This window comes from Nerophis lumbriciformis, linkage group LG24, assembly GCF_033978685.3.
Source record: "Nerophis lumbriciformis linkage group LG24, RoL_Nlum_v2.1, whole genome shotgun sequence".
In the NCBI taxonomy this organism is placed as follows: domain Eukaryota; kingdom Metazoa; phylum Chordata; class Actinopteri; order Syngnathiformes; family Syngnathidae; genus Nerophis; species Nerophis lumbriciformis.
Window position 1 is genome coordinate 35,939,729 of NC_084571.2, and position 23,267 is coordinate 35,962,995.

At 41.1% G+C, this 23,267-nt stretch overlaps 1 protein-coding gene across 2 annotated transcripts in view; it reads left to right on the plus strand.

Moving 5' to 3' along the window:
- brd4 (bromodomain containing 4) overlaps window positions 1-23,267 on the plus strand; it is a 111,405-nt gene that overhangs the window by 69,544 nt on the left and 18,594 nt on the right. For both annotated transcript variants that reach the window (XM_072916019.1, XM_061982044.2), the window contains exons 8-13: window positions 7,532-7,762; window positions 9,465-9,679; window positions 12,756-13,078; window positions 13,160-13,255; window positions 15,336-15,704; window positions 18,627-19,436. In XM_072916019.1, the coding sequence (XP_072772120.1) occupies window positions 7,532-7,762; window positions 9,465-9,679; window positions 12,756-13,078; window positions 13,160-13,255; window positions 15,336-15,704; window positions 18,627-19,436 (2,044 nt within the window). The remainder of the gene's footprint in view (window positions 1-7,531; window positions 7,763-9,464; window positions 9,680-12,755; window positions 13,079-13,159; window positions 13,256-15,335; window positions 15,705-18,626; window positions 19,437-23,267) is intronic.

Sequence of the window (23,267 nt, forward strand, 5' to 3'; positions counted from 1 at the left end):
ACATATTAGTGTGAGAGTCCAGTCCATAGTGGATCTGGCATAATAGTATGAGAGTCCAGTCTATAGTGGATCTAGCATAATAGTATGAGAGTCCAGTCCATAGTGGATCTAACATAATAGTGTGAGAGTCTAGTCCATAGTGGATCTAACATAATAGTGTGAGAGTCCAGTCTATAGTGGATCTAGCATAATAGTATGAGAGTCCAGTCCATAGTGGATCTAGCATAATAGTATGAGAGTCCAGTCCATAGTGGATCTAGCATAATAGTATGAGAGTCCAGTCCATAGTGGATCTAGCATAATATTGTGAGAGTCCCGTCCATAGTGGATCTAACAAAATAGTGTGAGAGTCCAGTCCATAGTGGATCTAACATAATAGTGAGAGTCCAGTCTATAGTGGATCTAACATAATAGTGAGAGTCCAGTCCATAGTGGATCTGACATAATAGTATGAGAGTCCAGTCCATAGTGGATCTAGCATAATAGTGTGAGAGTCCAGTCCATAGTGGATCTAACATAATAGTATGAGAGTCCAGTCCATAGTGGATCTAACATAATAGTGTGAGAGTCCAGTCTATAGTGGATCTAGCATAATAGTATGAGAGTCCAGTCCATAGTGGATCTAACATAATATTGTGAGAGTCCAGTCCACAGTGGATCTAGCATAATATTGTGAGAGTCCAGTCCATAGTGGATCTAGCATAGTATTGTGAGAGTCCAGTCCATAGTGGATCTAGCATAATATTGTGAGAGTCCAGGCCATAGTGGATCTAACATATTAATGTGAGAGTCAAGTCCATAGTGGATCTAGCATAATATTGTGAGAGTCCAGTCCATAGTGGATCTCGCAAAATATTGTGAGAGTCCAGTCCATAGTGGATCTAGCATAATATTGTGACAGTCCAGTCCATAGTGGATCTAGCATAATATTGTGAGAGTTCAGTCCATAGTTGATCTAGCATAATATTGTGAGAGTCCAGTCCACAGTGGATCTAGCATAATATTGTGAGAGTCCAGTCCATAGTGGATCTAGCATAATAGTATGAGAGTCCAGTCCATAGTGGATCTAGCATAATAGTATGAGAGTCCAGTCCATAGTGGATCTAACATATTAGTGTGAGAGTCCAGTCCATAGTGGATCTGGCATAATAGTATGAGAGTCCAGTCTATAGTGGATCTAGCATAATAGTGTGAGAGTTCAGTCCATAGTGGATATACCGGTAGCATAATAGTATGAGAGTCCAGTCCATAGTGGATCTAACATAATAGTATGAGAGTCCAGTCCATAGTGGATCTAACATAATATTGTGAGAGTCAAGTCCATAGTGGATCTAGCATAATATTGTGAGAGTCCAGTCCATAGTGGATCTAGCATAATATTGTGACAGTCCAGTCCATAGTGGATCTAGCATAATATTGTGAGAGTCCAGTCCATAGTGGATATAACATAATAGTATGAGAGTCCAGTCCATAGTGGATCTAACATAATAGTGTGAGAGTCTAGTCCATAGTGGATCTAACATAATAGTGTGAGAGTCCAGTCTATAGTGGATCTAGCATAATAGTATGAGAGTCCAGTCCATAGTGGATCTAGCATAATAGTATGAGAGTCCAGTCCATAGTGGATCTAGCATAATAGTATGAGAGTCCAGTCCATAGTGGATCTAGCATAATATTGTGAGAGTCCCGTCCATAGTGGATCTAACAAAATAGTGTGAGAGTCCAGTCCATAGTGGATCTAACATAATAGTGAGAGTCCAGTCCATAGTGGATCTAACATAATAGTGAGAGTCCAGTCCATAGTGGATCTGACATAATAGTATGAGAGTCCAGTCCATAGTGGATCTAGCATAATAGTATGAGAGTCCAGTCCATAGTGGATCTAACATAATAGTGTGAGAGTCCAGTCCATAGTGGATCTAACATAATAGTGTGAGAGTCCAGTCTATAGTGGATCTAGCATAATAGTATGAGAGTCCAGTCCATAGTGGATCTAACATAATAGTATGAGAGTCCAGTCCATAGTGGATCTAACATAATAGTGTGAGAGTCCAGTCTATAGTGGATCTAGCATAATAGTATGAGAGTCCAGTCCATAGTGGATCTAACATAATAGTGTGAGAGTCCAGTCCATAGTGGATCTAACATAATATTGTGAGAGTCCAGTCCATAGTGGATCTAACATAATATTGTGAGAGTCCAGTCCACAGTGGATCTAGCATAATATTGTGAGAGTCCAGTCCATAGTGGATCTAGCATAATAGTATGAGAGTCCAGTCCATAGTGGATCTAACATAATAGTGTGAGAGTCCAGTCCATAGTGGATCTAACATAATAGTGTGAGAGTCCAGTCTATAGTGGATCTAGCATAATAGTATGAGAGTCCAGTCCATAGTGGATCTAACATAATAGTATGAGAGTCCAGTCCATAGTGGATCTAACATAATAGTGTGAGAGTCCAGTCTATAGTGGATCTAGCATAATAGTATGAGAGTCCAGTCCATAGTGGATCTAACATAATAGTGTGAGAGTCCAGTCCATAGTGGATCTAACATAATATTGTGAGAGTCCAGTCCACAGTGGATCTAGCATAATATTGTGAGAGTCCAGTCCATAGTGGATCTAGCATAATATTGTGAGATTCCAGGCCATAGTGGATCTAACATATTAATGTGAGAGTCAAGTCCATAGTGGATCTAGCATAATATTGTGAGAGTCCAGTCCATAGTGGATCTCGCAAAATATTGTGAGAGTCCAGTCCATAGTGGATCTAGCATAATATTGTGACAGTCCAGTCCATAGTGGATCTAGCATAATATTGTGAGAGTCCAGTCCATAGTTGATCTAGCATAATATTGTGAGAGTCCAGTCCACAGTGGATCTAGCATAATATTGTGAGAGTCCAGTCCATAGTGGATCTAGCATAATAGTATGAGAGTCCAGTCCATAGTGGATCTAGCATAATAGTATGAGAGTCCAGTCCATAGTGGATCTAACATATTAGTGTGAGAGTCCAGTCCATAGTGGATCTGGCATAATAGTATGAGAGTCCAGTCTATAGTGGATCTAGCATAATAGTATGAGAGTCCAGTCCATAGTGGATCTAACATAATAGTGTGAGAGTCCAGTCCATAGTGGATCTAACATAATAGTGTGAGAGTCCAGTCCATAGTGGATCTAACATAATAGTGTGAGAGTCCAGTCCATAGTGGATCTAACATAATAGTGTGAGAGTCCAGTCCATAGTGGATCTAACATAATAGTGTGAGAGTCCAGTCCATAGTGGATCCAACATAATAGTGTGAGAGTCCAGTCCATAGTGGGACCAGCAGGAGATCATTTTGAGCAGAGACAAGTCAGCAGCGCAGAGACGTCCCCAACTGAGTATATAAGATAATATAAGATGGCATTTTTGCCCCCAGACATTAGACTTAGAGACTTAGACTCCCTTTTTTATTGTCATTCAAATTTGAACTTTACAGTACAGATAAGAACGAAATTTTGTTGCATTAGCTCGTTGTGGTGCAGGATAGGAGAGCAATAAGGTGCAGATATCAATAAATAGATTACTGTACAGATAAATATATTGCACTTTTGCATATGCATCCAGGTTTATGGATGTATGTTATATTGTCTTTATATTCCAGCCAGTTAATCCGTTTTTGGGTGGAATTGAGGAGATTATTATGATGCGTTCAAGAGTCTTACGGTCTGAGGGAAGAATCTGTTACAGAACCTGCAGGTTCTGCTACGGAGGCCGCGGAACCTCTTTCTAGAGTCCAGCAGTGAAAACAGTCCTTGGGGACTGTTACCAGGGGTTGAGAAATTTATACATGCACTTTGGGTTGAGTACTGAATTTGGTACTTTTATAGCCACCGAACGAATTCCGTCGGGAACTACTTGGTATCAATTCACCTAAATTCAAAACGGTGCCATATTTCAATACCTAGCGGACAAACAAGCACAAACGGCTCTCAGAGCAGACACAGTCGGACTGCTTCCAGGTCAGTGTTTCTGAACCATTACGTCGAGCCACGAGCGCAGCCTAGCGAGCTGCCGAAAATAGGAGTTTTTCAGCTGTGGTCCACACGGACCGCATCAGTAATCTAAACTTTTTAACTATTCAAGATTATCATTGTCAAAAGATTAAAATTGCGTCTATATCAGGGGTCGGCAACCTTTACCAGTCAAAGAGCCATTTTGACCAGTTTCACAAATTATAGAAAACAATGGGAGCCGCAAAAATGTTTTGAAATTTTGAATGAAATAACACTGCATACGAAGTTTGTTTTTTTTGCTTCGTGCTATGTATAACCAGGGGTCTCAGGCACGCTGTCCACACCTTTATGTGGAATTTGAAAGCTGGTGCGGCACGCGGGTTTTTATTTAATGACACTTGTTAGCGTCATGAGTACCGTGATTGTACAGCATATAGCACCCACTACAGTCAGCGTGCCTGATCAGCCACACGTTGTATGGGGCTTCCGCTTTGCTCACGTAGGTGACAGCAAGGCATACTTGGTCAACAACCACACAGCTCACACTGACGGTGGCGGTATAAAAAAAAACAACTTTTAACACTCTTACTAATAATGCACCACAATGTGAACCCACACCAAACAAGAATGACAAACACATTTCGGGAGAACATCTGCACCGTAACACAACATAAACACAACAGGACAAATACCCAGAATCCCATGCAGCCCTAACTCTTCCGGGATACATTATACAGTAGGGGATGGGCTTAACATTTTTTTAAGTAGCATTCAAAACATTAAATTAGATTTGTTGATACTTCGAGAAACCCTGTAAGTATTGAATACGATACAATTCATTTTTTCATTTTCATTTATTTATTTCAGGCAATGACATAAAAAAAAAAAACTACAAGGTAGACAACACATACCAATATAATGCAAAAGGTAATGTACAGTATGTAAGCAGGATGATCCAGTTTTGCCTGAAAGGGAGTGGGAAGAAGATAATGTATTTAATCCCACCCCCAGTTCTCCACTCAGTGATTAATACATTGAGTTTCACTGTTACTTTGTTCAAGGATTATAATACAAATGTTGTATCATAGTGGCATTACCACAGGTAACAATAATAATTAAAGCTGCAAGCAGCGTTGGTCGGGCCCGCGTATTTGGCAGGTGCTAGTCCTAAGTGTCCCAATACTTTTGTCCAGTTTTAGTCCCAAGTGTCCCAATACTTTTGGCAAGTTGTAGTCCTAAGTGTCCCAATACTTTTGTCAAGTTGTAGTCCCAAGTGTCCCAATACTTTTGTCCAGTTTTCGGCCTAAGTGTCCCAATACTTTTGTCCAGTTTTCGGCCTAAGTGTCCCAATACTTTTGTCCGGTGGTAGTCATAAGTGTCCCAATACTTTTGTCTAGTGTACCTACCTTGTCTGCATTGTGTGGGCACGCTGGTGCTTCCTGCTTTTAAGCAGCCATCTTAAAAAAACAGCAGCGCAGCAGCATCAGCGCAGCGGGTCTTTGAAGGGTCATAAAATCAAAACCGGAGCAGGTATTAAAACGCTGTTCTGTTATTTTATACACAAGGGTTTAATCTCTCTCCTGTGTTAGTTTGAAGCCGAAACGACAAACGCGCTCAGAGAAGATAGTTTTTGAAGGAAGGTGACCGGTTTTTACAAAAAATGTGTTTTGAAGGGGGAATAGCAAACTTCCTGTTGATTTTTGCTGGGGGTTGTCAATTTATGAAATGTAGGTCTAAGTGAGACCTACATAGAGGTTTTTGTTTCATGTCTCTCCGACCTTCCCAGTGGGAGTTACAGGCAGTTTTGTCAGTTTTTTCATCCGAGGAGCAGTTTTTTGTGCGTTTTATTAAAAAATTGCGCTAGAGCACAATTTTGAGATTTGGGGTTAGGTTTTTTTATTAGATCACAATTTTTGCCAGTCCTGATGTGTGCGTTCAGTTTGGTGAGTTTTGAAGCATGTTAAGGGGGTCAAATTACAGCTCAAAGAGGCAAAAGTGACTGTTTTTAGTACTTTTTTGTCTTGAAGGGGGAATTGCCAACTTCATGTTGATTTTAGCCCGAAAATGTACTATTATGAAATGTAGGTCTAAGTCAGACCTACATAGAGGTTTTTGTTTCATGTCTCTCCGACCTTCCTAGTGGGAGTTACAGGCAGTCTAGTTTTTTTTTTACCTAGGGGGCGCTAGAGCGCAATTTTGAGTTTTGTGGTTCGGTTTTTTTTTTAAAAGGCAATTTTCGCAGGTCCTGATGTGTGGGTCAAATATGGTGAGTTTTGAAGCATGCTAAGTGGGTCAAATTACAGTTTAATGTGGCGGCGGAAGAATAAAGAATAAAACCTTACAAATTCAATAGGTCCTTATGTCCCATTGCATAAGGACTCCCTTTGGGAGTCCTTATACAATGGGCCATGCGGGCCCTAATTACACTGTAACAAAAATTAGTTTCAACAATGTAGGAAGAATGAACACGCCAACAATGGTAATAGACAAAATACCAACAATGGTAATAGACAACATAGTAATAATGGTAATAGACAACATAGCAATAATGGGAGAGAAACATTGAGCACATGTTAACACTTTGAGACAAGAGTACAACAGCAAGTCAATTTAAAGACCCTCATCTCTATATATGAACCAGACCCTATGTTTGTATAATAGTTTAAATCCATGAATAGTTTGGCATTGCTTGTGTTGTAAGTCCAGTTTGTTCCATAGTTTTATTCCGCATACAGACACACAAAAACATTTACGAGTGGTTTGAGCTCTCGGCAATGAGAAATATCCAAAGCCTCACAAGTTATGAGCCTGCACTCGTGGTATAAAAAAAACTCTGTCGATTAGGCACCAATAATTTGCTAAATGCTTTATATAAGATTATTGATGTATTATATTTAACAAGATCATCAAATTTGAAAACAAAAAAAAACAACGTTGTGAATGATCCGCACTGCTCTTTTCTGTAATATGATCAGAGGATTAGTAAGATTACTAATTCAGTGTAAATATTTAAGTGGGCCCCGGGCCCTTCAGTAGTGGAAAGGTTGGGTCCCGAGGTCAAAAAGGTTAATAACCGCTGTTCTAGGTAATGTTGCAAAACAAATAAGATGCACGTTACAATCAAACAGCTGAAAGGTAATAAGTACAATACTTTAGTATAAACAATTTAAGACTAGATTCAGCTTAATGGCAAAACTAGGCAACACATCAGGGCCTGTACACTACTGCCATCTAACGTCTTGGAATTGCAACTGCATGCAAAGTCTACTGTGTAATATTCGCAATGAGGTTTAGAAGTGTAAGAAATTAATATATAACAGCTGGACAGCACAGTTATTAAATGTTGAGTAAACTACTCAAATTAAACAACTTATTTACATGTTTTAGAATATTCAGGATCATCTTACAGTATATTTGGGATGATGCAATAATTTAAAAACCTGCTTAGTGTAAATTATACACCAGTTAAAGGTAGAGAGTTTAAATTCCGAGTATGAAAGAGAAAGCCAACCTGTTTTGTTGTTCTTGTCAGGATGTGTTTGAGATGCGCTTCGCCAAGATGCCTGACGAGCCAGAGATCAAGCCGCTTGCCTCTGTCCCCGCTCCCCCGCTTCACCACCCTGCCCCGGTCAAACCCCAGCCTCCGTTGGCCCACGTCGCCTCCTCCTCCGACAGCTCCAGTGACTCCTCCTCCGAGTCCGAATCGTCGACGGACGACTCGGAAGAGGAGCGAGCTCAGAGGCTGGCGGAGCTCCAGGAGCAGGTCAGTGCAAAAGGGGTTACTTTTAGTCAAGTCAAGTCAACTTTATTTACAAACCCCGTTTCCATATGAGTTGGGAAATTGTGTTAGATGTAAATATAAACGGAATACAATGATTTGCAAATAATTTTCAACCCATATTCAATTGAATGCACTACAAAGACAACATATTTGATGTTCAAACTGATAAACATTTTTTTGTTGTTGCAAATAATCATTAACTTTAGAATTTGATGCCAGCAACACGTGACAAAGAAGTTGGGAAAGGTGGCAATAAATACTGATAAAGTTGAGGAATGCTCATCAAATACTTATTTGGAACATCCCACAGGTGAACAGGCAAATTGGGAACAGGTGGGTGCCATGATTGGGTATAAAAGTAGATTCCATGAAATGCTCAGTCATTCACAAACAAGGATGGGATGAGGGTCACCACTTTGTCAACACATGCGTGAGCAAATTGTTGAACAGTTTAAGAAAAACCTTTCTCAACCAGCTATTGCAAGGAATTTAGGGATTTCACCATCTACGGTCCGTAACATCATCAAAGGGTTCAGAGAATCTGGAGAAATCACTGCACGTAAGCAGCTAAGCCCGTGACCTTCGATCCGTCAGGCTGTACTGCATCAACAAGCGACATCAGTGTGTAAAGGATATCACCACATAGGCTCAGGAACACTTCAAAAACCCACTGTCAGTAACTACAGTTGGTCGCTACATCTGTAAGTGCAAGTTAAAACTCTCCTATGCAAGGCGAAAACCGTTTATCAACAACACCCAAAAATGCCGTCAGCTTCGCTGGGCCTGAGCTCATCTAAGATGGACTGATACAAAGTGGAAAAGTGTTCTGTGGTCTGACGAGTCCACATTTCAAATTGTTTTTGGAAACTGTGGACGTATGGGGGTGTGTTAGTGCCCAAGACATGGGTAACTTACACATCTGTGAAGGCGCCATTAATGCTGAAAGGTACATACAGGTTTTGGAGCAACATATGTTGCAATCAAACCAACGTTACCATGGACGCCCCTGCTTATTTCAGCAAGACAATGCCAAGCCACGTGTTACATCAACGTGGCTTCATAGTAAAAGAGTGCGGGTACTAGACTGGCCTGCCTGTAGTCCAGACCTGTCCCCCATTGAAAATGTGTGGCACATTATGAAGCCTAAAATACCACAACGGAGACCCCCGGACTGTTGAACAACTTAAGCTGTACATCAAGCAAGAATGGGAAAGAATTCCACCTGAGAAGCTTCAAAAATGTGTCTCCTCAGTTCCCAAACGTTTACTGAGTGTTGTTAAAAGGAAAGGCCATGTAACACAGTGGTGAACATGTCCTTTCCCAACTACTTTGGCACGTGTTGCAGCCATGAAATTCTAAGTTAATTATTATTTGCAAAAAAAAATAAAGTTTATGAGTTTGAACATCAAATATCTTGTCTTTGTAGCGTATTCAACTGAATATGGGTTGAAAATGATTTGCAAATCATTGTATTCCGTTTATATTTACATCTAACACAATTTCCCAACTCATATGGAAACGGGGTTTGTATATAGCACGTTTACGACAACTTTTAAATTGAACCAAAGTGCTTTACAGGTTAAAAAAGCATAGAGCAAAGAAAAACAAAACAAGTGTGTCTATAGATTTGCCTTTCAAGTCCTTGCTCGTGCTAAGACGTTTGCTCCCCCTTGTCCCGGTGCAGCTGAAGGCTGTCCACGAGCAGCTGGCCGCCCTGTCGCAGCCTCAGGCCAGCAAACCAAAGAGAAAAGAGAAAGAAAAGAAAGAGAAGAAGAAAGACAAACACAAGAAGAAAGTGGGCATCCTTGACGAGATCCAGGATGCGATCCCTGTTTCGCAGTTGTCCAAAAGGTCCAAGTCCAGTACCAACAACAAGGAGCTTCTTAAGAAGAAATCCAGGTTTGTTTGTTTGTTTGTATTTGTTTATTTGAAGGACAATGAGCAGTTACATTAAGAAGATGGCTGCACCAGATTTAGCACCTTGCTAATTTCCATCTGTAGTCCTTTTGTGGCGCATTTAACATCCACCATTAAAATTACACAGGATATAATGATAAGCAATTTAAAATACAAGTACAATACGTACTTGTATTGTACCGTATTTTTTATATTATAAGTCGCTCCGGAGTATAAGTTGCACCGGCCGAAAATGCATAATAAAGAAGGAAAAGAACATATATAAGTCGCACTGGAGTATAAGTCGCATTTTTTTCGGGAAATGTATTTGATAAAAGCCAACACCAAGAATAGACATTTGAAAAGCAATTTAAAATAAATAAAGAATAGTAAACAACAGGCTGAATAAGTGTACGTTATATGAGGCATAAATAACAAACTGAGAACGTGCCTCGTATGTTAACGTAACATATTCATTCAAATAACTATAACATATAGAACATGCTATAGGTTTACCAAACAATCTGTCACTCCTAATCGCTAAATCCCATGAAATCTTATACGTCTAGTCCAGGGGTCGGCAACCTTTACCAGTCAAAGAGCCATTTTGACCAGTTTCACAAATTATAGAAAACAATGGGAGCCGCAAAATTTTTTAATGAAATAACACTGCATGCAAAGTTGTTTTTTTTGCTTTGTGCAAACCAGGGGTCTCAGACACGCTGCCCACACCTTTTATGGAATTTTTAAGCTGGTGCGGCACGCGGGTTATAATTGAATAGCGGTTGTCAGCGTCATGTGTATCGTGATGATACAGCATATAGCGCCCACTACAACCAGCGTGCCTGATCAGCCACATGTTGAATGGGGCTTCCGCATGCTCCCGTAGGTGACAGCAAGGCATACTTACTCAACAACCACACAGGTAACACTGACGGTGGCGGTATAAAAAAAACTTTAACACTCTTACTAATAATGCGCCACACTGTGAACCCACACCAAACAAGAATGACAAACACATTTCGGGAGAACATCTGCACCGTAACACAACATAAACACAACAGGACAAATACCCAGAATCCCATGCAGCCCTAACTCTTCCGGGCTACATTATACACCCCTGCTACCAAACCCCGCCCTACTCAACCGACGCACAGGGGGGGGGGTTGATGTGTGAGGGAGCAGGCTTGGGGTGGGGGCGGGGTTTGGTGGTAGCAGGGGTGTATAATGTAGCCTGGAAGAGTCAGGGCTGCATGGGATTCTGGGTGTTTGTTCTGTTGTGTTTATGTTGTGTTAAGGTGCAGATGTTCTCCCGAAATGTGTTTGTCATTCTTGTTTGGTTTTGGTTCAAAGTGTGGCGCATTATTAGTAAGAGTGTTAAAGTTGTTTTATATGACCACCGTCATGGTAACCTGTGTGACTGTTGACCAAGTATGCCTTGCTGTCACGTACGTGTGCAAGCAGAAGATGTATATTGTATAACAAGTGTTGGGCTGGCACGCTGTTAATACAGATTGTAGGGGGCGCCAAATGTTGTACCATCATGGCACGCCCTTATTATAACCGTAAGGGTGAAAATCGGTGAATATTAATCCCGGGAGTTTTCTGCGAGAGGCACTGAAATCCGGAAGTCTCACGGGAAAATTGGGGGGTTCAGCAAGTAAGCTGCTGAGCCGCATCAGAGTGATCAAAGAGCCGCATGCGGCTCCGGAGCCGCGGGTTGCCGACCCCTGGACTATACGCTCCTGTACTTGGTATCATTACAGTGGCTGTCAGGTGTAGATCCACCCATGGCATTTGTTTACATTCAGGAACGGCGTCATTAGCGATATGTAGTGAAGCATGTTTAGCTATTGCTCGTCCTGCAGGGATGATGCTTGTAAGAAACTCACTTTATTCGTCGCTATGGAGGCGAGGATTAGTGGGGGGGGGGTTGGCGGACCGGTACTTTTTAGAGCCGGTATAGTACTGAATATGATTCATTAGTTTCGCGGTACTATACCAATACCGGTATACCGTACAACATACTTGCCAACCCTCCCGAATTTTCCGGGAGACTCCCGAAATTCAGCGCCTCTCCCAAAAAACTCCCGGGACAAATATTCTCCCGAAAATCTCCCGATTTTCAGCCGGAGCTGGAAGCCACGCCCCCTCCAGCTCCATGCGGACCTGAGTGAGGACAGCCTTTTTTCATGACGGGAGGACAACAGGGTGACAAGAACTAAATCATCCAGACTAGAGATAAATTGTATTATTATGTTTATTTTACCTAAAAATAAATATATTTATTAATTAAAAAAAAAAAAAAACTAAATACATTTTTACTATATTTTGCTAAAAACATCAAAATTAATTGTATTTTTATTTGTATTTTTTCGTGACTCCTTATTACATCCAGCCATAGAATTATACATTAAAATTAACATATTTTAAATAATTGATTTTAAATTATCATAATAATTCATTTAAAATGACCATAGGTGGGTGTACCCCGCCTTCCGCCCGATTGTAGCTGAGATAGGCTCCAGCGCCCCCCGCGACCCCGAAGGGAATAAGCGGTAGCAAATGGATGGATGGATGGATATTTAATTATTAAAATAATTGCTTGTTTATCAACAACTTTAGCATTTTATTCATTACATTTTGAAACTCTCAGAAGCCAAGTTATGTTATATTCCTTAATATTTATTTATGCAAGTTTGAAGTATCAATTATCTAAACACAGTTTTGTTTGCATATTTTCAGGATATATATATATATTTTTATATATATATATATATATATATATACTGTATATATAATATGTATGAAATACTTGACTTGGTGACTAGCTGTCAATATACTCCTCCCTTCTTAACCACGCCCCCAACTACGCCCCGCCCCACCCCCGACCACGCCCCCACCCCCCACCTCCCGAAATCGGAGGTCTCAAGGTTGGCAAGTATGCCGTACAACCCTAGTCTGAAGACATATTTACTTGAAAATTCTAGGGAATCTATGATAATATATTGATGTAAATGTGTATTATTCCTGAACCTTCTGATCCAGCCTCCTAAACGCTGTTCTGTTGTATTGACAGTAAAAAAGAGGGCATGAAAAACAGCCAACCCTCCAACCTGCCACCTGTTCTTAGCCTAGAGGATGATCTGGCAACCCTGGCTTCAGGGGAAAAGTGCAAGCCTATGACGTACGAAGAGAAGAGGCAGCTCAGCCTGGACATCAACAAGCTTCCCGGTGACAAACTCGGCCGTGTGGTGCATATCATCCAGTCCAGAGAGCCCTCGCTCAAGAACTCCAACCCCGACGAGATCGAGATTGACTTTGAAACGCTCAAGCCGTCGACGCTGCGGGAGCTGGAGAGATACGTGTCCACGTGTCTTCGGAAGAAGAAGAAGGGTGGAGGTCAGCCTCTAGGGGGTTACTGCGTGAGTGAGTTGTTGCGTTGCAGAGACTTTGTGTTGACATGACTTGACTGTCTTGCAGCGGAAAAGTCTTTGGAATCCATGGCTTCCACCAAAAAGATTGGATCTTCTTCAGATAGCAGCGGCTCCAGCTCCGAGAGCGAAACAGAGGCTCCAGGTGAGTCGCTACGCATTAGGCCGGTTAAATTCCTTTAGATAAATGAGGGAGAATTAGGGGTGTAACGGTACACAAAAATGTCGGTTCGGTACGTACCTCGGTTTAGAGGTCCCGGTTCGGTTCATTTTCGGTACAGTAAGAAAACAACAAAATATACATTTTTGGGTTATTTACAATCTATTCAAGATGTTTAGTTGACTCAGTCTATTTTTAATATTTAATATGTAGGGCTTATTTGCCTTTTTCCAATCATCACTCCATGACGTGTCTTTTTCTAAAATGTTTAAATCAGTCATTCATTTCCAAACACATAAATAATTTGCATTTCTCGTATGATGTTCATTTATTATTCCATAAAACCTTTTTTTTTATTTTTTATTGTATCCTGATTATAAACGTATCCTCCAGTTTGTGGCTATTATTAGACACATTTTCAAAGGATATGCATTTTTACTACATGTTTTTAAGGAGATACATTTTTTTTTTTTAAATGCTTCCGGATATATTATTATTATTATAGTGTTCCCAATGTTAAAACAATGGCTTTATCCTTTTTACATTGGGAACACTATAATAATTCTGCCCACGTTAATCCACATTAAACTGCCTCAAGTTGTCGCTCAGATTAAATAAAAATGACAAAACTTTTCTTCTACATATAAAAAGTGCAACATTAAACAGTTTCAAGTCAACTCATCATGCTTAATTTATTACAGCATTTGGGAAACCTCTAGTTGATTTTTATTATGTAAATGTTATATTTTTATCAACATGTGATAGCAGGGACCCTGCCATTCAAAACTAAGCTGCTGCATTACTAATGATTAATGTAACTAAAGAGGAGAAATATAACCTTAGAGGAAAAAATAATTTAAAACATTTATATGTACGTACAACACTTAGAACTTTTAGCATATCAGTATGTGGAATTAAATTATGGAATGGATTAAGTAAAGAAGTTAAAAATTGTACTGATATGATCCAGTTTAAGAGGTTGTTCAAAATAATAGTGCTTACAGCGTACAAAAAAGAAGAATTATGAGAAATACTTTCAACGTTATTGAAAATAAGATCTTCTTCATCTAAGTATGTTAATAATGACTGAATTAATTAATTAATTACATATTACAAAACTGTTGTATACTAATTCATATATGTTATTTTATTATATAAAAAGGTCAGTAAATGATTCTATATATTTGTAAACGCTTTGAAGTGGGAAAGGGGTAGGATCAAATAAGCTTTGCTTCTTCCTACTCCTTTTCGGGCATGATGTAAAATGAAATGATATGAAATTGTGTGATGTATTATGATGTAAGTGTGTTCATGTTCCAAATAAACTAAAGAAAAAAAAAAAAAGAAAAAAAAACTATAGCTGAAAAAATGGTGCAATAGGAGAGACTATTCATCCCTGAACACCACGGAGTTCATGGAGGCTTAATGATGCAGTTACATTATTATATCAACTATCAGAGACAGAAACTCTTCATTTAACATAATGTCCTTTTTTGCTGCTTCAACACAGCTCAATCAACACAGAAAAAGGTAAAGTGAAATAACCGACAGACAGGGCTTTGCTGTCCGTAACACACACACACCGCAAAATGAGCTAACGTTACGCTAAAAGCGAATTAGCCTTCACCTCAAGCCAGGACTGCGAGCGAGCTGAGCTGCCTTTTGTGTTTCTAGAAGGTCAACGGGCTCATAGTGATGTTACTAGTAGTTGACTGGGAGGTGTTTATTATAATTTGGGGAGAGTCCGCTGCCTGATGATTACCTGCTAAGCACTGACTACATGCGCTCTGAATACGCACTGCTGATTGGCTGTTACCAACACTGTTTGTAACCAATCAGATGGTTGTGTGGGTGGGACAATGCTGGGTGCTGTGTAGAGGACTGACAGAGACAGAGGCAAAAGGAAGCGGAGGCGGCTACTTAGTTTGTTCGTGTGGAAACTCGTTCGGTACACCTCCGAACCAAACCGAAACCCCCGTACCGAAGCGGTTCAATACAAATACAAGTACCGTTACACCCCTCGGGAGAATGTAAAAATAAATAACAATTGTGTCCAAATTTTTAGGGATTGTAAAGCAGCAAAAGAAGAAGGCCCAGTCTGTTAAGGAGAAGAAGACGCATTCTCACATGCAGGGTGCTCCAGCTCTGCCTGTGCTTCATCCCCAAGCTGCAGCTTTTCAGTCTCAGATTAGGCAGCATCAACCACCGCCTGTGGACTATATGGCCCCGCCCGTCACTGCCCTGGAGTCTTCCCAGACTTTGGAAAACAGCTTTGATTCTCTGCCTTCTTTTGGACAGCCCTTAATGCATCTTTCCCACCACACGGGCAACTCCGCATCCCCGGCGCCTCCTCAGCTCAGCGCTAACCCTGCTGGGCCAGTGTCACCGGACACACATCCCTTTCTCAACCAACATCCTATTCTGCCATCTCCAGGTAGGTTTGCCTCTAAAGCGGGCGTACGTCATCTCTACAAGGCAGTAAAGATGGGCAATAGGGCCTAAAATTTATATTACAATATATCCTATGTTGCAGCCTCTTGCGATAACAATAACTATCATGATATCTTATCTGGCATAATAAATGATAACACAGTAGAATAATTTCAAAACAAGTTACAAAAGCCCCTAATATAACTGCTGACGTATGAGGTAACATATTGCCTCATTTCATTATTAATCTACTTGATGACTTCCTGTTGATATCTGGTTACTTTCTGTTGTAATGCAGTTCTATATACACTTCTGTTAAAATGTAGTTTGACACTTTAGTTTTGGGTGATATTATTAATAATAGCTTGGTATCGATCCAATACTAAATAGTTACGGGGCGGTATTGGCCATACCAGGGGTCGGCAACCCGCGGCTCTGGAGCCGCATGCGGCTCTTTGATCACTCTGATTACTTGCTGAACCCCCCAATTTTCCCGTGAGACTTCCGGATTTCAGTGCCTCTCACAGAAAATTCCCGGGATTAATATTCTCCGATTTTCACCCTTATGGCTATAATAAGGGCGTGCCATGATGGTACAACATTTGGCGCCCTCTACAATCTGTATTAACAGCGTGCCAGCCCAACACTTGTTATACAATATACATTTTCTGCTTGCACACGTACGTGACAGCAAGCATACTTGGTCAACAGCCACACAGGTTACACTGACGGTGGTCATATAAAACAACTTTAACACTCTTACTAATAATGCGCCACACTTTGAACCAAAACCAAACAAGAATGACAAAACACATTTCGGGAGAACATCTGCACCTTAACACAACAGAACAAACACCCAGAATCCCATGCAGCCCTGACTCTTCCGGGCTACATTATACACCCCTGCTACCACCAACCCCCCCCCCCCCCCCCCCCCCCTCTCTCTGTGCGTCGGTTGAGGTGGGCGGGGTTTGGTGGGGGGGGTGTATAATGTATCCCGGAAGAGTTAGGGCTGCATGGGATTCTGGGTATTTGTCCTGTTGTGTTTATGTTGTGTTACGGTGCAGATGTTCTCCCTAAATGTGTTTGTCATTCTTGTTTGGTGTGGGTTCACAGTGTGGCGCATTATTAGTAAGAGTTTTTTTTTATACCGCCACCGTCAGTGTGACCTGTGTGGTTGTTGACCAAGTATGCCTTGCTGTCACCGACGTGAGCAAGCGTAAGCCCCATACAACGTGTGGCTCATCAGGCACGCTAATTGTAGTGGGTGCTATATGCTGTACCATCACGGCACGCATGACGCTGACAAGCGCCATTCATTTAAAACCCGCGTGCCGCACCAGCTTTCAAATTCCACATAAAGGTGTGGGCAGCGTGTCTGAGACCCCTGGTTATACATAGCACAAAGCAACAAAAAAAATTGTATGCAGTGCTTTTTCATTTTAAATTTCAAAAAAATTTTGCGGCTCCCATCGTTTTCTATAATTTGTGAAACTGGTCAAAATGGCTCTTTGACTGGTAAAAGTTGCCGACCCCTGGGCCATACCAGTGTTGATGCTGAAAATGTTTTTAGGATTATTGAATGATTCCAATTTTTTTTTCACAATTACAGTAAGACAAAAAAAGAGAATGAAACACTATCAATGAAATAATCAAATCTTCTCTTTTATTAAATACAAAACAGGGACAATGGAAAGAAGCATTTCAGTCAAATGTGTTATCTTAACAGTGACACAAAACAATGTAAATTACTGTGTTTGAAAAAAAAATGTAAAAATTATGATGATAAAAAGATGATATGGAGTAAATTATTGTTTCCATGTTTAGTTATTTTGTTGTATGTTATGAAATATGTACAGTATGTTATGAATATAGAAGAAAAAATCTAAAATATTCTTCTAAGTTGAGTCTTCTAAGTTCATGATTTATTAGGTTGATTTTTTTTTTGTTTGACCTTGAATGAATTAAAATAAACAAACAAAATGAAAATGTATAGTAAACAACATCATTGCATAATGCAACATAATAATAAAACATTGTCTCTTATTTCCTGAGTTTGTAAACAATGACAAAAACGACAAAAAAACGTTTCTGTGATAATGAAAAAAATAGCGATCTATCGACTAGAGATGTCCGATAATGGCTTTTTTGCCGATATTCCGATATTGTCCAACTCTTAATTACCGATACCGATATATACAGTCGTGGAATTAACACATTATTATGCCTAATTTTGTTGTGATGCGCCGCTGGATGCATTAAACAATGTAACAAGGTTTTCCAAAATAAATCATCTCAAGTTATGGAAAAAAAATGCCAACATGGCACTGCCATATTTATTATTGAAGTCACAAAGTGCATTATTTTTTTTAACATGCCTCAAAACAGCAGCTTGGAATTTGGGACATGCGGTCCCTGAGAGAGCATGAGGAGGTTGCGGTGGGCGGGATTGAGGTGGGGGGGGGTGTATATTGTACCGTCCCGGAAGAGTTAGTGCTGCAAGGGGTTCTGGGTATTTGTTCTGTTGTGTTTATGTTGTGTTACAGTGCGGATGTTCTCCCGAAATGTGTTTGTCATTTTTGTTTGGTGTGGGTTCACAGTGTGGCGCATATTTGTGACAGTGTTAAAGTTGTTTATACGGCTACCCTCAGTGTGACCTGTATGGCTATTGACCAAGTATGCCACGCAAAGGCTGTGCCTTTAAGGTTTATTGGCGCTCTGTACATGTACACAGCGGCGTTTTAAAAAGTCCTAAATTTTACTTTTTGAAACCGATACTGATCATTTCTGATATTACATTTTAAAGCATTTATCGGCCGATAATATCGGCAGCCCGATATTATCGGACATCTCTACATATCATCTATATCACGCAACCCTACTTGGTAGCATATTTTAATATATGTGTTGTTTTCCCCTGGTCTAGCCTTGCACAGTTCCCTGCCTCAGCAGCCCTCTCGACCCAGTCACAAGGCAGCACCTCTTCACCCCAAAGCCCCTCAGCAGCAAGCAGCACCTCCCCAGCAGCAGCCAGTGTTGCAGCAGCAGCCAACATTGCAGCAGCAGCAGCAGCAGCAGCCGCAGCAGCAGCCCTCGTTGCAGCAACATCAGCAGCTCCAGCCCCAGTCGGCATCTGCACCGCATCAGCTCCCCATGCAGATCCTGCACCCTCCTCAGCCCATGCACCAGAGGCCCATGTCCCCGCCGACACTCACGCCCCAGGGCTTGTTGTCTTCCCAGCCTCCCCAGATGCTGCTGGAGGACGACGAAGACTCGGGATCCGCAACGCCTATGAACCAAGTGCAATTGTACCTGCAGCAGTTCCAGCAAGCCCGTCAGCCCATGCAGGCGCTCCAGGCGCAGGCTCGTCAGCAGCAGCAGCAGCAGCAGCAGACAGGACAGTCGTCTCTGCTGCAGTCAGTCCAGGCCCCGCCTCTCCTCTCTTCCCAAAATGCACTGCCCACTCCTCAGCTTCCAATCCAGATGCAGGCTCCGGTAGCCCCCCCTCAGCAGCTGTCCCTCCACCAGGGCCAGCGCCACCTGCCACATAGTCAGCCTCAGCAGCACCCGCAACAACAGCAGCTGAGCTACCAGCAGGTTCCCGCGCTCATCGGTCAGCCTCAGGGGCCGCCGCACAAGGTGGCCATGCCCAGCAGCAAAGCACAGCAGATCCTGCAGCAGCAGCCCCCAGAGCAGCTGTCCCCTCACCCGGCCAAGCCGGACCCTTTCCTCACAGGTGAGTCGGCAAGACAACCTTCGGGATTAGGATGGGACCATCCAATCACATTTAAACAACACAAATGTTTCCAAAGTGCTGCACAACAATATTAAAAACAATATTCAAATATTATCCTCAGCTCCACCAATGACTGAATAAAAACAAAAAATAAATAAATATAAAACCAATATAAAAATAAGTACGATTAAAAACGATTTTAAAGGGGAACATTATCACCAGACCTATGTAAGCGTCAATATATACCTTGATGTTGCAGAAAATGGACCATATATTTTTTTAACCGATTTCCGAACTCTAAATGGGTGAATTTTGGCGAATTAAACGCCTTTCTAATATTCGCTCTCGGAGCGATGACGTCACATCGGGAAGCAATCCACAATTTTCTCAAAGACCGACTCAAATCAGCTCTGTTATTTTCCGTTTTTTCCGACTGTTTTCCGTACCTTGGAGACATCATGCCTCGTCGGTGTGTTGTCGGAGGGTGTAACAACACGAACAGGGACGGATTCAAGTTGCACCAGTGGCCCAAAGATGCGAAAGTGGCAAGAAATTGGACGTTTGTTCCGCACACTTTACCGACGAAAGCTATGCTACGACAGAGATGGCAAGAATGTGTGGATATCCTGCGACACTCAAAGCAGATGCATTTCCAACCATAAAGTCAAAGAAATCTGCCGCCAGACCCCCATTGAATCTGCCGGAGTGTGTGAGCAATTCAGGGACAAAGGACATCGGTAGCACGGCAAGCAATGGCGGCAGTTTGTTCCCGCAGACGAGCGAGCTAAACCCCCTATCGACCCTAGCTTCCCTGGCCTGCTGACATCAACTCCAAAACTGAACAGAACAGCTTTCAGGAAAAGAGTGCGGATGAGGGTATGTCTACAGAATATTTTAATTGATGAAAATTGGGCTGTCTGCACTCTCAAAGTGCATGTTGTTGCCAAATGTATTTCATATGCTGTAAACCTAGTTCATAGTTGTTAGTTTCCTTTAATGCCAAACAAACACATACCAATCGTTGGTTAGAAGGCGATCGCCGAATTCGTCCTCGCTTTCTCCCGTGTCGCTGGCTGTCGTGTCGTTTTCGTCGGTTTCGCTTGCATACGGTTCAAACCGATATGGCTCAATAGCTTCAGTTTCTTCTTCAATTTCGTTTTCGCTACCTGCCTCCACACTACAACCATCCGTTTCAATACATTCGTAATCTGTTGAATTGCTTAAGCCGCTGAAATCCGAGTCTGAATCCGAGCTAATGTCGCTATAGCTTGCTGTTCTTTCCGCCATGTTTGTTTGTGTTGGCTTCACTATGTGACGTCACAGGAAAATGGACGTGTGTTTATAACGATGGTTAAAATCAGGCACTTTGAAGCTTTTTTTAGGGATATTGCGTGATGGGTAAAATTTTGAAAAAATCTTCGAAAAATATAATAAGCCACTGAGAACTGATTTTTTATGGTTTTAGCCATTCTGAAACTGTGATAATGTTCCCCTTTAAAGGGTAAAACTAGGGGTGTAACGGTACACAAAAATTTCGGTTCGGTACGTACCTCGGTTTAGAGGTCACGGTTCGGTTAATTTTCGGTACAGTAAGAAAACAACAAAATACACATTTTTGGGTTATTTATTTACCAAATTTGCAAAATCTTCCACCAAAAATATTTTTCTTAGTGGAATATTTGATGTGAAGTAATGGGAACCTTGGATAGGTCAATAATTCATAATAACATTGATTTTGATTCAATATTATGTTTTGAGCAATGACAGTTTGAAAGAAAAAAAAACAGCTTTGTTTTATTAGTCAACAATGCAACTTTTTCTAAATTACATTTAACCTATAAGCTTTTTTATTTCACTTTTGTTATGTTTTTGTTTATTTTAATAGTATTTTTAGAATGTGCCGTGGGCCTTTAAAACATTAGCTGTGGGCCGCAAATGGCCTCCGGGGCACACTTTTGACACCCCTGCTATAGATAATAAAAAATTAAATCTGATAAATCTATGGATAAAAAGCAGAGCCTGGCGACGCATGCGCGTTTATCATAACTCTCTCTCTCTCTCTGTCTCTGCCCCTCCCTCACCAATGGTGCTGTGCGCACAGTTTGTTTTGTTTTTAACCCCTTCTTAACCCTGAACGTACATTGAAAATGCGCGCAACCCTAACTCAAAATGCCGGACATTTGAGGCATTTAAGAAACTCCGCCCTGACAGCTCCGCAAAAGAGGACATGTCCGGTGAAAAGAGGACGTATGGTCAGTTTATCGTAGCCCGTTAGCTTCTAGCATGCTGTGTGTTATGCATTGTTTACACAACGTGCGTTACGCTACTTAATATGTCCGTGTGGAAACTCGTTCGGTACACCTCCGAACCGAACCGGAACCCCCCGTACCGAAACGGTTCAATACAAATACACGTACCGTTACACCCCTACCAATGGCTGATTAAAAACAAAAAATAAATAAATATAAAAACAATTTAAAAATAAATATGATTAAAAACAATTTTAAAGGGTAAAACCAATTAAAACAATAAATAAAAGTCTAAATTTAAAAACACAGAAGACCACACAAGTGTTAAAAAGCCAGAAAATAAAGGTGGGTCTTAAGACGAGACTTAAAACACTCCACTGTAGGAGCAGTTGGACCATGGAGGGGCAGAGTGTACCAGAGCTTAGGGCCGACCACAGAGAAGGCCCCTGTCTCCCCTAGTTTTAAGTCTGGTCTTGGGCACCACGAGCTGGAGCTGGCTCTCGGACCTCAGAGCGTGCGCAGGAGTGTAAATTTGGATGAGGTCCGAGATATACTGAGGTGCCAGTCCACGCAAAGCTTTAAAAGCAAACAGCAACACTGCAAAAACTGAAATCTAAGTAAGATGAAATATCTCAAATAAGGGTGATATTTGCTTATTTTCTGTCTGATAAGATAATTCTTCTCACTAAGCAGATTTTATGTTAGTGTTTTACTTGTTTTAAGGGTTTTGGTCCTAAATGATCTCAGTAAGATATTACAGCTTGTTGCTGACATTTGATGACCTATATTGAGTAAAACATGCTTGAAACTAGAACATACCTGCCAACTACTCCGGTTTTCCCGTAATTAGTACGGTTTTCATCAACCTATTCCGGGTTATGGTTGCAGTGATAAAAAATACGGTTTTTCATTAATTAAAAAAAAATAATTGTTTTTAAGTTTTATTCACGAAATCGCGTAACAACAATGACAATCGACACTGCTTCCCGTAACTTCCTATCGAGCCATTCCGAATGCCATGCGCGAGGCTATTTATAGCACCGCTGCCAAGCACGAGGCCATTGTTTCCAAACGAGCGAACGATCATGGAATCAGCCGGAGAAAAATCGCATATGAGTCTTAAACCGAAAAGAAAACTGCAGTCATTCCGTGAAGAATATCCAAAAGCCTATCCGGGAATAATTATCCGTTCCAAAAAGGGTGAAAACTACGCGAATTGCACCTTGTGCAGACAAGATTTTTCGATCGGACACGGAAGAATTAGCGATGTAAAAGACCACGTTGGGACAAAAAAACACAAGTCTAATGCCGTTGCTAGCGATACAAGTGGAAAACTTTCAACGTTTTTCGTCGCCCAAACAGATTCTTTGGATGTGATAAATGCCGAAGTTTTATTTACGGAGGCAATAATTGAGCAAACAAAAAGGTAATGACACCAATGTTATCTATTGGAATTGCTTAGTACTGTTATACTGTTAAAAGTGTTTATACTATTTATGCTTTCAAGTCCAAGTTGAAGAAATCTTGTTAAATGTTGACAGCATAACTACCAAAATACAGAAGTATGTCCTTAATATTTTTG